At 41.0% G+C, this 16710-nt stretch overlaps 1 protein-coding gene across 1 annotated transcript in view; it reads left to right on the forward strand.

Annotated features, from left to right (window-relative positions):
• LOC133420696 (zeta-sarcoglycan-like) overlaps window positions 1–16710 on the forward strand; it is a 109203-nt gene extending 92493 nt beyond the window's left edge. The window contains exons 7-8 of the mRNA XM_061710458.1: window positions 10656–10779; window positions 16022–16710. Of these exons, the coding sequence (XP_061566442.1) occupies window positions 10656–10779; window positions 16022–16213 (316 nt within the window). The 3' untranslated portion in view covers window positions 16214–16710. The remainder of the gene's footprint in view (window positions 1–10655; window positions 10780–16021) is intronic.

Consider the following 16710-nt stretch of genomic DNA (forward strand, 5'->3'; position numbering starts at 1 on the left):
TTTTTTTCATCATTACATTTTCGCCCGGTAAACTTTAATCCCAGTAGTCGGACACACAGTTTGTCATGACACTTCTGAAAAATGCCAGGTGCTTCATGGCAATATGTGTGTGTGGTGACAGAATAAATTAGATAAGCTAAAATGATTTTTTTTTACTGCATGAACTGTTGCAATTTCTTTCTTTTCTTTGCACTTTAAATGGATATTGAAAGGCCTGTTTGAGTTATTTATTTCTTAGTTATTTCGCAATAATTATTGTGAAATTATTATTTGACTAGTTATTTTACAGTCATATAATTCAGGCAACGGCTCAAAAAACATTTTAAATAACACTAAACCAAATCAATATCGAATCAAATCGTGATAATCGATTCTGAATCTTAAGAATCGGAATCGAATCGATTCTTGACATTTGAATCGATACCCAGCCCTACTGTAAATGGACTGATCGCTTGTTCAAGCTTTGTTAGCAGCACTTGTTCCTGTCATACTCATGCTCATTTGTCAATAGATGTAATCAGCAGAAATGTAATCGATACTAAACCGTCTGATGTGTGTCAGATTTTCTGTGCAAGAACTCTTTGAATTGGTTGAAGTCATTTTATGTGATCTATTTGATTTGTGTGGGGCTATTTCTCCCCTGGAAAGTGTGAAACAATAAGAGATATTACATTCGCTCATGTAATAATGTCATTAAATGCACATGAAGAAACAGCAAATGATGTGTCTTAGATATAAAATTGATGGAGTTAGGAGTGAGGCAGATCAGTGATGACTGGCCCAGGAGAGACATTTTTCTTTTTCCTACTATTATCACAAATAGTATTTTGTGTTTTATGAGGCTTGTGTGTCTTAAGATTGTTTAGTTCTCTGTGAGTCCTATTTTTCAAACTGCTTGAAAAATATGATTTCTCCCCGAAGGTTAATTAAGTTGAAGAGGATTTCATGTTATTACGCTGCAAAAACAGAAGCTAATTATGTCTTAGCTCTGCATTGGTTGTCTCTTGTCATTTTGGATTCAACCTTCAAGCGCTGGGACTTGCTCAATATGAGGTAATTCACGAAGAGTGTGCATCATTAACTCTTGTTGTGCGAGCAGTGATGAACAATGGCTGACAAGCCAAATGCTTTAAATAGTCCGTTTCAGATTATATCTGAAAATTATTCAAAGCCGGAGTGAATTTATTGCTTTGTTTTGAGATGGCGGAAAGTGAAGCGAACGCGGGTCAAGCCCTTTTCCTGAGCGTGGTCAGTAAATATGTGATATGTGCGTATTTACCAGCACATTTACATGCCAAAGTTAGTGCATTACTTTTAGTTGCCTGTCTCATTAGATCAAGGCCCAAATGTTCTCACAAAAGATGGTTTGGACTAAGGGGGGGGGTAACATCTGGCCTGTAAAACTGCCACCACTGCAGCAGTGGAGAGGCACGGAGCCTCCAAAGGAAAGTAAATCTCATGGTAAAATTAGTGCTGTCAAGCGATTACATTTTTTTGCGATTCATTAATTAAGATCTGTAATTAATGAATCTAATTAATCTCCTTTTTAATCGCACCTAAAAATTGCAGATAAAAGCCCTCAACTTGAGGTGGTTTCCTTTAAATTCATTACATTATTGTGGCAGATCAAAAGATTGATATATAACAAAGAAAGTGGCTTTATAAAGTTTTTTTTTTTTTTATCTAACAGAACCGATGCAGTGCTAGCCGTTTACATCCACTTGGCAAAAACATTCGCCAGCCTCTCGGTCGCAGACGTGCGCATGTGCGGTGCTCTCCTCCAGTCTGGTTTGGGGAAGAGCGTTGCTGTGGCAACATCGTTGCTGTGGCAACATTGACTATGTTTACATGCAGTCAAAATTGGGGTTATAGCAAAGATCCTCTATACAGAAGATAGCGCATTACCGTTACTGCCAATGGTATGAAATGGTATACACTTCCGGTCTCCTAAGTGGGCGTGGTCGCCCCTCTCCCCACATCGTTTTGGAACATACAACACTAGATACAGTATAACTTTCTTCCAAAAATACTTAAATAATAAAAATAACAGTATTATTAAGCAAAGAAGCAAGTTTTATTTTAGTTTTAAACTTCATTTTATCCAATGGGAAAACGATGAGAGCCAAATCTGGCGAGAGTGTGTTGCTCAGACAGAGACAGGTCTCAAACAAAGTTCATTTTCTCCTAATCTGTCGGTCTGAAAATTTCCATTTTGGTGTCAGAATGTTCAGAAGGTTTGTGGCTTTTGGAAAATGGGTCCCATATTTACTTAGGTTACTATGGGGCGAAGGAATTGGTAATAATCTGTGCTTACGTTCACTTTTCCCATAGGACTCAATAGACTCAGGACCTACTTCCTGTCTCCTAAAGGGGCGTGGCAGTCACGTGACACAGATACAGGAACTCGAACCTTAGTGGGCTGTCTCGGTTTATAGAACGTCTCTGGTTATAGCTAATATTCCGGATGCTGAAACATTCAGAATATTCCGTTTACATGGTGATTAATCATCCAGATATCTGGATCAAACCAGCGACGCACGGAGAACGTGAATTACCGTCATTTCCGCTTCTTCTTCCTGTATCGAAATTCAAAACAAATGCTGCTTCGCGCAACTTTTCGCTCACCTTCTTGTAAATCTCGCTTCCCGGTACTTTCTACCGTCTACAAATGGCAAAATGTTCATATCCTTCATTACATTTATAAAATGATTAGTCTCCTCCTCACTCCAAAAGTGTGGCGTGGTCTTGTGTTTCTCTGTGTTTATAAGAACTTCCTGGACTCAAAAGACCAAGATTCCTTGTGAACAGAGCATGAGCAGAAAACAAATTCCTGTTCCGTTTGATGGGGATATTCCGTTAGGCGTTTACATGACCCAATATTCGGGTTTTAAAAAGAGTAACCCAGGGGTCATATTCAGGTTTTTAAAAACCGGAATATGAGCAAATTCGGGTTATTCAAAGGGGTTATTGGTGTTTACATGGCCGTGCAAATTCGGGTTATTGCCAATATTCGGGTTTTAAAAGGGTTATTGACTGCATGGAAACGCAGTCATAGTTGCTGCTAACGTTAGTTGTGGCTGGGAACGCGACTGTATGCTTTCCATTTATGTGGCTAAAGTTGAGCTGCTTCGGTGGTGAACAAAGTCCTTTCCACAAATACATATATCACTCTCTACCTTTATCAAAGGTGCCGTCGGTGCGTTTAGAAATGTAAATCCCCCTTTACTGAACCCACAACTTTCACATGCTCCTCCGTTTTCACCTCTCTTCTCCACTCCCCCCCCATACTTGTCCACCTCAAGGTGGGGCGGACCGTTGTTTTCCACCCACAACTCAAGCAGAACAAGCCCAACGCACAAACACAGGTTTCATAATAAAGGCAACTCGCAAACAGAAAAAGTAAAGTTAGAGATTAAAAAACATAATGCGCTAAATATGCCTGTAATTAATTAATTGCAACTAACTTGCTAATTTGACACCCCTAGGTAAAATGTTCAACCTTGTTCAAAAAACAGTTTTAATCTCCATAGCTAGATTTTAGAAAGAGGGTTGGAGAGTGTGTGTCTGTATTGGGGGAGTATGAGAGCATGTTAATATGCAAATGCTTGTTAATATATCAATACAGACATGGATCGCTGGGACATGTTATAAACATAACGTGCGCTCATTGTTTGATTATAAAAACGCCCCATATTTTCCCTGCAATAATTGCGGTGCTTGCCAACCCCTATTCTAGGTGATATTTATGAAATAAACGCATATACACTTTGGCATCAGCTGTGGTCATCAGCACATTTTGCCGGTACAGCTTTTCCCCCAACAGCGCTGCGATACCTGACCTTTCTGCTGAAGTAAAGGTCAGCCTGAAAGCAGGTTGGTCAGGTTTCTCCGATAATGGGAGAGTCTGTCATAAACAGCCTTTCTGAGTTCAAATACCCTGTAAGTCATCTCTTACGAGAGCTTTACATACCTGAATTTTGTGGATGGAGCCAGACGCCCTGGAATATTCTGGATATAACCAGCTCTGCGGTCTGGAGGAGAAGGAAGCTTTCTTTCAGGTAGCTGATGGCCTCATAAGTCAGCCTAATGATCTGAAAGTTATTTGGCATGGTAACATTTGAAGACAGAATAGCTATGTCATCTTCTTTTTGAAAAGCTCCCAATGGAAAAACAAGGCCACCGGCTGCTTACCTAAACAAACCAATCTTTAATGTTTACTGAGCAGTGGCTGAAAAGATGTGTTTCTGTATAATTTACCTCAGCCGTTTAGGCTATCGGGCTATTATGAGCGGCAGGTCTTTATTTCTAATGCTCAGCGTGATTTGTATGACATGTCAAAGTTTTTTAATGCTTTGTTTTAATAGCTCAAAACAACGTTTCTCCCTATAGACACGGATGTTCAGTTGCTTGTTGATTAACAGCCAGCGTTACGACCTGGTTCACAAATGTGAATAAGTCACCACGTAGAGCAACTCTCCATGCAGGTCTGGCTTTTTGCACAGACCTGGTTGTCTTTTTGCATTATTAGCTTAATATAGTAGTATTTTGTCAATGCACATAATTTATACAACTATTAAACATCAAGAAATATACAAAATATAGAACCGATGGAACATTTGTGCATATGTTCCAATTTGTATTTCTTAAATGATACACTGGGTCTTCAGTTAGACCGGAAAAAAAGCAGGATATTAATTATGATCACATACTTCGCTAAGAAATGCATACTTTTACTTTGGAAAGATGATTCCCCTCCAACTTTCAAGTTTTTTTTGGATCAAATTTCAGTTTTTTTACCATTGGAAAAATTAACTTTGGAAAAATACAACCGTGGTCATATCTTTCAAGAATTTTGGTTTCCATTATTTTCAAAACTGGAAAATTTTTCCAAAGGGGACCAATGAGTATCTTTATTTTCGAACTTGTGCCTTATATGTTTGTATGTATGTATGGATACATATAAAGTCTGATATTGTTGTTGCTGCCATTATTATTATTATTATTTATTTTTTTATGTACCTATTTTTTTATATATATTTATTTAATTTTGTTCTTCCTTAATGCATGATTTTTATTTTTTATTTATTTATTTATTTTTTCTCTGGGGCAATGGAGAGGGTGGGAATGTGGGTAGAATGGAGATTGTGAATGTGAAGATGTGAATTGTGAAAATTATTGTGAAATAAAAAGATATAAAATATATATATATATATATATATATATATATATATATATATATATATATATATATATATATATATATATATATATATAAATGTAAAGAGAAAAATTAACATTCAGAATGTGCGACCTGTTGGGGTGTAGAGCATCTTTTGCATGCTGGGAAAGGCTCAAGTCCCCAGTGATGGATGGATGGAGGGATGGATTTGTCTCTCGTTCACTGGTGGAAACTTAAGAAAACATGAAAAGAAAAAGCTCATAGCATATCTTGGTCACACCATCTTGCAATAATCCATTCCTCCCTGACAGAGTTACTCAGAAGTGAATATATAAATAGAAACTCTGCATACCTGCTGTGTATGACTATGTGTAAGGAGCACAGGGTCAAATCTTGCAGCACTCATACTAAGCACTAACACGAGTGTTGGAACATCTATCCATCTATTTTTTATTCCTGTTTTATCCTGCTCGGGGTCACAGGGCTCAGCTGGATCCTATCGCAGCTCATTTCAGGCGAGAGGCAGGTTCACCCTGGACAGATCACCCGTCCATCACACGCCCACGTACTGTAGACTCAGAGGTGTCAAAAGTATTCACATTCATTACTCAGGTAGAAGTATAGATACTAGAGTTTAAAAATACTCCTGTAGAAGTTGAAGTATCAACTCAAGTTTTTTACTCAAGTAAAAGTATAAAAGTACTGGTTTCAAAACTACTTAAAGTATAAAAGTAAAAGTAATGTAAGGGAGAAAAAAGCCATTAAGGACAAAAGCCATTGAAAATGAATGTATCTTAGTATAATGCAAATATATTAAAGAACCATATATGTGTACTATTGAGCATTAACATGTTTCAGAGAGCAGGAGATATGATGACTAGTTGCCTATAAGCAGAGCCGCCTGGGAGATTTGCGAGGCCCTGTGCGAAATGGCTGGGGGGGCCCTCGTGCTAATTTTGCGCTCACGCGCGCAAAATTTTTGGGTTTTTCGGGTCGGATCGGGTGTCTATATGCGCAATTTTAACTCTCCAATTAGCAAAATACTGGATACCTTCCCCTGCCTCATCGTCATCTGGGCTTGCCTCCACGTGAGGCCCCACGGCTGCTTGAGACCCGGTCGGATCTGTGATTTTTGTAACAAATTTATCAAACGAGCCTTTCAGAGAGGCATTAAACTCTTCCATTTTCTTTATTTTTTTTCTTTTTTCATCCCCTGATGGAAATTTCCTGAATCTGTCTCGTTCTCTCGACATTGTGTGACAGTTTGTTCCAACTCCACCGTCTGGATCAGAGCACCTTGTGTCTGCGCTTGGTCTGACGCAGTTGTGTTGAACAACAGACACGCGCATCATTGCACATATATTTACTGATATGCACAGACTAGTACACATTTAGGTCTGTAATGGAACGTGATTGTTGATATTTATAAGGGAAAAAACGGAAAAAAAAAAATTGAAAAAAAAAATTTTTTTGAAAAAAAAAAAAAAAAAAAACGGCCCATAGCGCGAGGCCCCCTGGGGCGCGAGGCCCTGTGCAGTCGCACGGTTCGCACACCCCTTGCGGCGGCCCTGCCTATAAGTATTGTAATGGTGCAAAAAGTCAAACTTCAGAGGCATGTTATCATTTATCCTAACCTTTATTGGAATGTACATCCAAGTTTAGTTGCAGGAATCTGAGGGAACGGATGTAAGAACAAAACTGGACAAGAACATCTGAAACAACCACAACCAAATTCACTCTATCCGGATGGAGCAATTTAACTGGATAGTTTTTTTTTTTTTAAAGGCCGAAATGAAATAGAGTAACGAGGCTGTTTTTAAAATGTAAGGAGTAAAAAGTACAGATAATTGCGTGAAAATGTAAGGAGTAAAAGTAAAAAGTCGTCTGAAAAATAATTACTCCAGTGAAGTATAGATAACCAAAATTTCTACTTAAGTAAGGTAACAAAGTATTTGTACTTTGTTACTTTACACCTCTGTGTAGACTCACATGGTTAGAACAGTGACAGCAATGTTATGTTTTTTATATGAATGTACTAAAGCTTCTCCCGTTGCAATGAGCAGGGACTTAAGGTGCTTAACTCAGACTTTTCATGTGAACGATTATATGTTATGAAGCTACATCTTTGGACCTCATTTAGTCTCTTTTGTAGAAAAACGTCCACATTGATCAATAGTGTGTGTCTTTCAAACCAAGACGTGAGTTTGATGTAATATCTGCTCAAATGAAGGCCGAATCACCTGAAATTGATGGAGAAATCTCAATTGATCCCCACTTTGTCCCAACCTCCCTCAAGCTGGTGTTGTGCAGGGAGGATCTCTGAGGCTTTGTGTCTGCTCTTTGGATTACACTCCTCGCTTTCAGTAGCAGAAAAACCCTTTGACTACAGGATAGATTTGACACAGAACCATAAAATAAGCTTAAAGTGGACCGAAAACTGTGTTTGTATTTAGCACAAGTGAAGAACACACTGGGGGAGGAAGCAGGGTTCAGATTCTCACCCAATGCCACTTGAGGAAGTCGGGGGGAATGAACCGGCATCCTTGAAAGACGACTACCCTAGCTCGTGAAGTACGCCTGTGCAATCATCCGTGACCATGACGACCACGGGGAAGAGGCAAATCCTGCCGCTGGTGCGTTCAGTGTTCTGGGCGAGGATGGCGGTCAGTCAGACGACCTTCTGGTCAGAACTGACTCCCTGTTTCAGAGGCAGAACAATCAAAGTAAACAGCATTCAGTCCAGAAACATTTTCTCTATTTAGGTCACGATTTAGTGTTTAGTTCAAGTGAACTTTGAGTACCATATCAAGCATATTGGGGTTTGTGAGGGACCGTAGCGGCCTCCCCTCGTAAAAAGGGGATAAGGCAAACTGGACCGAGCGTGGAATGCCAAAAAAAAAGGCTTTTTATTTACAATAAAAAAGCACAAAGACATCCAAATGGAGTTAAAAATATGGCACATTGAGCTAAGGCTGGGCGATTTTGGACAAAAATAAAATCCAGATTTTTTTCTCTGAAAACCCGATTTTCGATTTCGATTTCAATTTTTTTGGTAAAACTACAAAACACAATGGAATAAATTGTTTCAAATATTTTATCTTTATTTTTAAAGAAAAATAGCACAAATTTCCCTATTGGGAATGAAGTGCAATTGAAAGATACTGTAAATCCTCCTTGAGTTTAGTAAAGTGACAACATTTACAATTTTCTTGACCAAACAAAGATGACTAGACGAGCTCTGTCTGTAATGCAGCCAGCTGCAAAAAAGGAAAATCAATTTTCCGATTTTCCTTTTTTAACATCGATTTTGATTAATAAATCCGATTTAGATTTAAAATCGATTAATCGCACAGCCCTACATTGAGCATAGCCTCACATCAAGCTACCTCCACTCAGCAGCCCCCTTTTCCGGTATGCAGCCGCTGTTTTTGAAGCCAGGCAGGGTGGAGAGGTTGATTGGGCACAGGTGTGCCCAATCAGCAGAACCAGGCCCACCTGTGTGCTGCTCCCCCGCAGACCACGCCCAATCCTCCACCCTGCCACACACATTACAAAAGTCCGGTGACGGTGAGAAGGGGAGGGGTTGCTCACTTTCTCACAGGGTTATGCCGCGTTCCATTTGTCCTCGGAAGTGGGGATTTCCCAGTTCCCAGTTGGATTTTTCAACTGGAACGCCCTTCGAAGTGGGATTTCCCACTGGGAAAGTGGGAGAGTCTTCATCACCCCCGAGTTCACATTCCAAGATGGCTGCCCCGGTTGTAAACAGTAGAAGAGAGCTCTGTAAAAATTCGTAGCACTTCATTCTAGTTTTGGTCGCACTAAATCAGTCGTATACAAGTATTGTTCGGCATATATATACTGCTATAGTGTAAATAACATTTTTCATGTGGTATATGCGAACTACAATCTTGTTTTCCTACTTTGTAACTGGAACGCTGATAACTCGGCTGTGACGTCATTCCCAGTTCCCAGTTCCGACTTCCGAGGTAAATGGAACGCAGCATTAAAGTGCTGGATATTGATATGTGTGACGTGAGTCCTGATCCGTCAGCGTATTTTCAATCCCATCTTCTGAACGGTGACTGGCTTGATTGGCCGACATTAAAGTGGAATTTGACGTCACAGAGATTCTAAACTGAGGTGATAATGAAAGAAGTCTGAGCGGACTGTGAAACCTAAGTGACGTTTTTTTAATCTAATCATTTAATGCTTTGTTCTGGACTGTGTCTGCAACAAGCACTCTTGGAAATTGAGCACTTTATCTTCTGGTGAAGTCTCCATATATATATATGTGTGTGTGGGTGCGGGTGTGTGGGCAATGGGTGATGATTGAATGGATTTGAATGAAGGGAAACTCTAACACATACATGCATCACACAGTTTCTTACAGCGCAGCTCAGTGCGGAGTATTGTAGATGAGTCTTTTAATGACTCCTCCGCCCACGCCCATGGATCATCATTTTCCTGAGAAATTACGGAAACGTGGGACTCCCTCAGACTTTGTTTTGGCCAATGAAAGGAAAGTGTTTAGGAAAAAAAACCCATGTGAGGTTGCAGGGAGACATATCCATTGTTGGAAAGCAGAGAGGGGGGCACAAAAAAAAAAGAAAAAAGCAGCTGAGCCGACATCTATCGTCATTCTCACAGATCTGGAGCACAAACGGTCCCGGGTCAAAAGGCGTATTTCCTCAGATCCTCTTCAAACTGTATCCAGTGACGGGCTTTTCAAATGCAGATGAAATTCATTTGCTGGTCTTTTTCCCTTTTTTCCCCCCTCCGTTCCACTCGCACATAATCCGTAATGTGTGTCACTTTCAGAGGGTATGGAGATTTAACCGATTTCAAGGCGGCTCCTTAAAGGCTTCCATTTAAAATTCATTGAAAACAGATTTGGAGAAGATGTGGGGGGACAAAATCAATTTGAAACAGTTATGAGTTATGAAAACAAATTCCGCATTGATTGGCTCTCGCACTTATCTTTCTGTGTCTAAACAAATAGTCCATAGGAGGAAAAATGCAAATTGCTTTAGCCTCATTGTTGCTGAAGGTCAAAATCAGCTGTAACAATTACGAGCCCCTCAGGATGACCCCGCCCCCTCAGGATGGGCTGGAATAATGAGCAGAGCAACTTCAGCACCAACAGCAGCTTTAATTCTCTGCAGACGGGGAAGTCATTGGCAGCAAAAAAATACACTCGAGCTCTGAGAGTCAGAAGTGCAGATAAGCTGCCTTTTTTTTCTCAAATGTGAGACTGTTTGACTCTGGTTTTTTAGATGTTTTGGCTTCCAGACAAAACGGATATAACTAAATTCAACTGGCCCCTTGAAAAAGTAAACACACACACACACACACACATGTATAACGCATGAACTGAGATGACTCTTTTATCGTCAGATAATAAATTATACAAATAAATCAGTGAGCTCATCTCCTGAGTGTCCCGGCGTAGTTATTAATTTTATTCTCCCCCTGTCAGGCTGGAGTCTCCAACACGAGCTCTTACCATGGAGGCTCCCAGGGGCGTGGAGGTGAACGCTGCCAAGGGGCCGCTGAGGATCAGCGGCAGGAAGGACCTGCAGCTGGAGTCCACGGAGGGAGAGGTGAGAGAGGCCGCATGTTTAACTAGGAAACACAAGCTCCTCTGTTGGGGCTTTTTTTTCTTCTTTTGTTTATTTTTTATCCTCTAATTTTAGAATTTCAGGCTGCAGAATATAAAATATTTGAGCTTTGTGACTACTTTTTTATACCATGACACTTGAGCATACAGGACTGTCTCAGAAAATTTGAATATTGTGATAAAGTTCTTTATTTTCTGTAATGCAATTAAAAAAACAAAACTGTCATGCATTCTGGATTCATTACAAATCAACTGAAATATTGAAAGCCTTTTATTATTTTAATATTGCTGATTATGGTTTACACTTTAAGATTAAGATTCCCAGAATATTCTAATTTTTTGAGATAGGATATTTGAGTTTTCTTAAACTGTAAGCCATGATCAGCAATATTAAAATAATAAAAGGCTTGCAATATTTCAGTTTGATTTGTAATGAATCCAGAATGTGTGATGTTTTTGTTTTTGTAATTGTATTACAGAAAATCACAATATTCTAATTTTCTGAGACAGTCCTGTAAGTGCAACTTCAAAATATGCCTTCTTTTTATTTTTTACAACCCTACTATAACTTATAAAACACCACAATGGGGCAAGAATTGAGTGTGTCGTGTGTGAATGAGAGGAGAAGAAGAGCTAAATCCTGACATCGTCATAACAACAGCAAGTGGGATCAATAATGTGCAGACTATCATTCACACCTTCCCCTCCGAAGGCACTCTGGCGTTAATCTGACCCGCTCCGCCCTATGAACGGCTCAGTCTTTAGGGCCAATCCCAATGTTCACCCTACTCACTACCACTTCACCCTCAAAATGAAGCCACAAGGGGTAGGGTTTTGTAATCTTCCCAAGGGATTGGGACACAATTTGCTACGTCACTGCGTGGTTTACGTTCGGGTACGTAAGCGACTGCGTAGTTACGTTTGCACATACGTCACACCATATCAGGAAGCTGAGAGCTAAAAGCTGTTTTAATTTCCGCTGTAGCGCTGTTAATATGCCACTTTATTAAGTTTTAATATTTTTTCAGGCGTAAAAGTAACCGTTAATATCCCCAACCTGGGCTCAGTTTATCCAAATAACGCCAGTTAAGAAATTTGATCTGATGTTTTCGGGGATGAGAAGAGCCGCCGGCGATTTATGGTTCTGCGTTAAATCGACGCAGAACCGTACGGCGCGCGTCGCCGCGTAACCTACGCCGTAGGCTCTGCGTTGGTGTAACACGGAACCATAAATCAGCCTTTATTCTGGCGAGATCTGAAGATACAACGCAACAACGAGCAAGCAAGTGATTATGTACATTCACTGAGTGAATATTATGAAAGTAAAATATATATTTCTCGCTAAAAATGTAATCAAAATGGCTTTTTATGCAGAAAATTCAAAATATTGATTTAATTCACTAAAAAATAAGAAATATCCGCCATGTTTTTTTGTTTGATTCAGTGTGCAAATGATGACGTAAAGCATTCTGGGAAATTTTCTCAGGCCCTCGGTCGGTGAGTCAGCATCTGAAATCCCTCGCTTTTAAGGGCTAGATTCATACTCCCTACCCTTGTTATGCTCACTACCCCTACATGCAAAGAGGAATTGGGACACCACTACCCTCATGGGAACGCGCAAAATTTAGGGGTAGTGCTGAAATGTAGGGCTAGGGGGGGATTGGGACTGGCCCTTAGTCTGGTGAGACCCCAGACCCAAATGTAAAATCAGCCGCTAATCCTGTTTGACAAAAGAAACGACAGACAGCACACATTTACTTTTACTTTAATTTTCTTTGCAGACACTATGAAGTCAAGATTTTTCAAGGTTTTTCCTCATCAGCTAAATGTAATTTGTCACTCTGCACCCATTTTTGCATTTTAAGCAAAAATGTTCACTCACACAAAAAAAGTTGGGACAAGAAAGTTTTTTTCCCATTTTAGAGAATTGCCATTTCTTCTTACAACACTTAAGGATAATAAGCAGTCTTCGGTTGTGATTTTGTCCCATTCTTCTTTAAAACCCAGTACACGCTGGTTCTGGTAGTATTTTTCTGTTTGAAAAGAAAAAAGAAACCCCCACGGATTCTCTGCAGGGGTCACATCAGGACTGCAGGCAGGCCGGCCCCGTACCTGCAGCCTCTCGTGTCTCAGCTGCGCCTTTGTAACGTGGGGAGGGTTGTTTTGCATTTTCTTGTTGAAAAATTCATGGATGTCCTGAAAAAGATGTTGTCTTGAAGCCAACATGTGTTGCTCCAAATTCTGAAGGGCTTTTCTGCATTCATGCTGCCATCACAGACATGTAAATGAGCATTACCAAAGGCACTGATCCGAGCACGTATCAACACAGAGCCAGGCGTTTGGACTCTGGTCCAGATCAGGGCGGGGCCGTCCTGGTCCTCCAGGGTCTGTTAATGACACAGTCTTTAACAGACTACATGACAAGCTGATGGTGATGCATTCATCAGAATCAGGTGTGTTGATGCAGGGAGACATCTAAAACACGCGGGACGCCGGCCCTCCAACACCAGGATTGCCCACATCTGGTCTAGATGGTTTTCTTCATCTGTGGTCCAAAGCACAGGGGACCCATATCTTCCAAAAAAGGTCCAGCATACTGATTTATCTAACCGTGGAAGACGTTTCCATCGTCGCCTGTTGGTAGGAAAACCCTCCGTCACTGGTGCCACGGAAAATATGGGTGAGAGGTCGTGGGCATTTCACGGATTTTTGTGAGATCAGGTTGAAAACATTGCAGCTTCACATTAAGCCTGAATTATGGTTCCGCGTTAAATCGACGGCGTACCCTACGCCGTAGGCTCTGCGTTGGTGTAACGCGGAACCATAAATCAGCATTTATTCTGGCGAGATCTGAAAAAATTACGCAACAACAAGCAAGCGAGTGATTATATACATTCACTGAGTGAATATTATGAAAGTAAAATATATATTTCTCGCTAGAAATGTAATCAAAACGCATTTTTATTCAGAAACTAACTCAAAATATTGATTTTTTTCACAAAAAAATGAGAAATGTCCGCCATGTTTTTTGGTGTCACGGCCAGAATCTTGAAAGTCACGTGACTTGGACGCAAAACGAATAGGCAGAAAAATGTAACAGTTATACAATTCAAGGGCTATTATTATAACCCCTCTACGTTTTTGCACTTTGGACCAACGTAGGCAGGGTACGTTTTTATGTGAGACTGGGTTTTCTGCAGAGAGCGTTATACTTCTGTGTTATTGTTTGCGTCAGTCTGTAATTACACACCCAACCTCTAGGCTGCAGCACCGTAGCACACGTTCCCAGTTTCCTTTTGTTTCCTCCCTGTATGTGACTCAGACACAACAACGGAGCAAATAAAGTATATTTTACGCACCAACACCACAGCAAACTATTGTTCTACCTGACTTGAAAATAAAATAATAGCAGAGAAGAAGTACAAATGAATCAATGAGGTTTGTTGCGGTCTGCGTTTGAGTGACGTGGTGTGAGAGCTCTGCGTAGGAGGGTCTTCGGTGACGGAGAGGCTCTATGTCACAACGCAGTTGATTTCACGGAGAAGCATAAATTAGATTAGAACAGCGTAGCTGCGATGCAAAACATATAAACCAGGCTTAAGTAACTAAAGTGATGCCTGCCCGCCATTAGCTTTGCCAACCATCAGTAAGAAGACTAAGACCTAAACAAGGTCTAGTACTGGCTGCTAATACGGAGGATTTAGCTTAGACGTGCGCCCAGTGCGCTCCGAACATATCAGAGGAAAGGTTGTATTTGATTCACAGTTGCTTGGCAGGTTTATTTTTCTTAACTTTAACTCATAATACTTAACGAAAACAACAAACCGAATTGCTCACATTCAAAAACACAGAAGCATAAACTAGCCTCATACTATCCACACACACGACCCAGCTGACCTGGAATACGCTGAGCCGCAGCAAATGCAGCCCCCTAGTGGCAGGGAGCAGAATTACATGAAATAATACAAAAATTAATGTGGCTCATACACCCGTAATTATGCAAAGATTTGTGTCTTTACATAATTAGGGCCCGAGCACTTACAGTGCGAAGGCCCTTTTTTTCCAACAAAAGGAGGGCCTTTTTGCCCCCCTAAACATGCCCCAAAAGTCACCAAATTTTGCGCGCCAGCCAGGCTTGGTGAAAAATTTGATATTTAATGGTTTGCATTAATGGGCGTGGCCTAATGGCTCAACAGCGCCCCCTAGAAAACTTTGTGCCTCAAGCCCCACAATACGGTTTGACGTACATGCACGGAAATCAGTACACACCTGTATCATGTCGCAACCTAAAGAAAAGTCTCTTGGCGCCATGGCTGAAACCGAACAGGAAGTCGGCCATTTTGAATTAATCGTGTCATTTTGGCGCAATTTATACCATTCCTTCGGCCGTTAATGCGGCCCGAACCGTAACGTGCACCCAGGTGTGTTATACATCAAAATGTGCGTCTCCATCCTGCGACGACGCGCATTACTTTTCTCAGTAAAAAGTGTTACCGTGGCGACGATAGACGCCAAAAAGCGCGCCCCCCCTTATTCTGATTGGTCCATATTTGATATTCCCTATTTTCTACCATAACTTTTGAATGGTTTGACATAGAGAGTCATGGGTGGTGTCATCGGACTCGGTTTTGAGTCTTTGAACATAATTGGTGCAAATTAGCCCCGCCCCTTCATTTGATTGGTCGATATCTGATAGTTCCTCATTTCTGCCATAACTTTTGAATGGTTTGATATAGAGAGTCGTGGCTGGTGTCATCCTCTAAATGTCCAGGTCTGAAGAATCTACATCAAGTCATACAAGCTTCCACTGCAGCCTGAACATGCACAAGGGTGCGAGGGCCCGTTCATCACTGCTTGCAGCTTTGATTTAACTTGACATGGCACATAAATATTCAGTAAATTGCTGCTGGTACCACATCCTTTTTGATCGTGTTGTAGTCATGGTACTGGAGAGAAGCAGTTCTGGTCTTCGTCTTTTATGGGCAGACTCATGACGAACACCACAAATTTGTCAAAGCCAAACAACATGAGCAAGTTTTTAGTTTGTTCAGGAGCAGTTTTTTGATCCATCCAGACCAAAGACAAACAAATATGTTGAGCACGTTGAGCCACGTCACTTCCAAGTAAAAACTTCCCAATCAGTCCTAATTGCTTATGCAACACTCAATGGCACATCTTAGTATTTGAATGACTTTCAGCAACTTCTGTGATGTTTTCCTCTCCAGATACTTCTAGATGCCAACAGCATTCAGCTCGGAAGACTGCCACTTGGCATGTACACGGCGTCTCCCAGTCAGGCCTTCCAGGAACAGGCCGTATTCGAGGTGTGTGTTTGCCCCAGCGGCAAGATTTACCTGGCTCCTGCAGAGACCGGCTCGTCCTGCCAGGCCATGAGCAGCATCTGCCTGTGGAGCTGACCTGGGGGAGGCAAGGACATCCTGGACATCTGGAATCCGAGCTGGGACAGAGAGCGGAAACGCACCGGGGGTTGGAGATACTAACGTTTCACTGTGTGAGCTGTCGCATCGCATCAGGACAGAAGCCGTCTGCAGTAGATTAATGGAGGTCAGGACTCCGCTGACAGCCAGGACGAAAAACAACAGCAGCTCTCTGAAATCAGGAATATGTAAAGAACTATTTCCACTACTTTATTAGAGTCAGAGGATACAGCTTTTATTTTTCTACTCCAGGTTTAATCGCAGGCATGATGTGAATTTCTCAAGTCTGAATTGAGAATAGATGCGGAGAAGATCAAGCACAGGTGCCTTCAGCTTTAAATGTCACACTGATGCGGTGTGTTGTCATCGGCTGTAACGGCAGAAAGTCAAGTAAGCACAACACGAGACACTTTTTAATTTGCTAAAAAGATATGTATCAGCTATGTTAGGGGCCATATGACATTAAACATGTTCTT

This window comes from Cololabis saira, chromosome 20, assembly GCF_033807715.1.
Source record: "Cololabis saira isolate AMF1-May2022 chromosome 20, fColSai1.1, whole genome shotgun sequence".
Classification (NCBI taxonomy): Eukaryota; Metazoa; Chordata; class Actinopteri; order Beloniformes; family Belonidae; genus Cololabis; species Cololabis saira.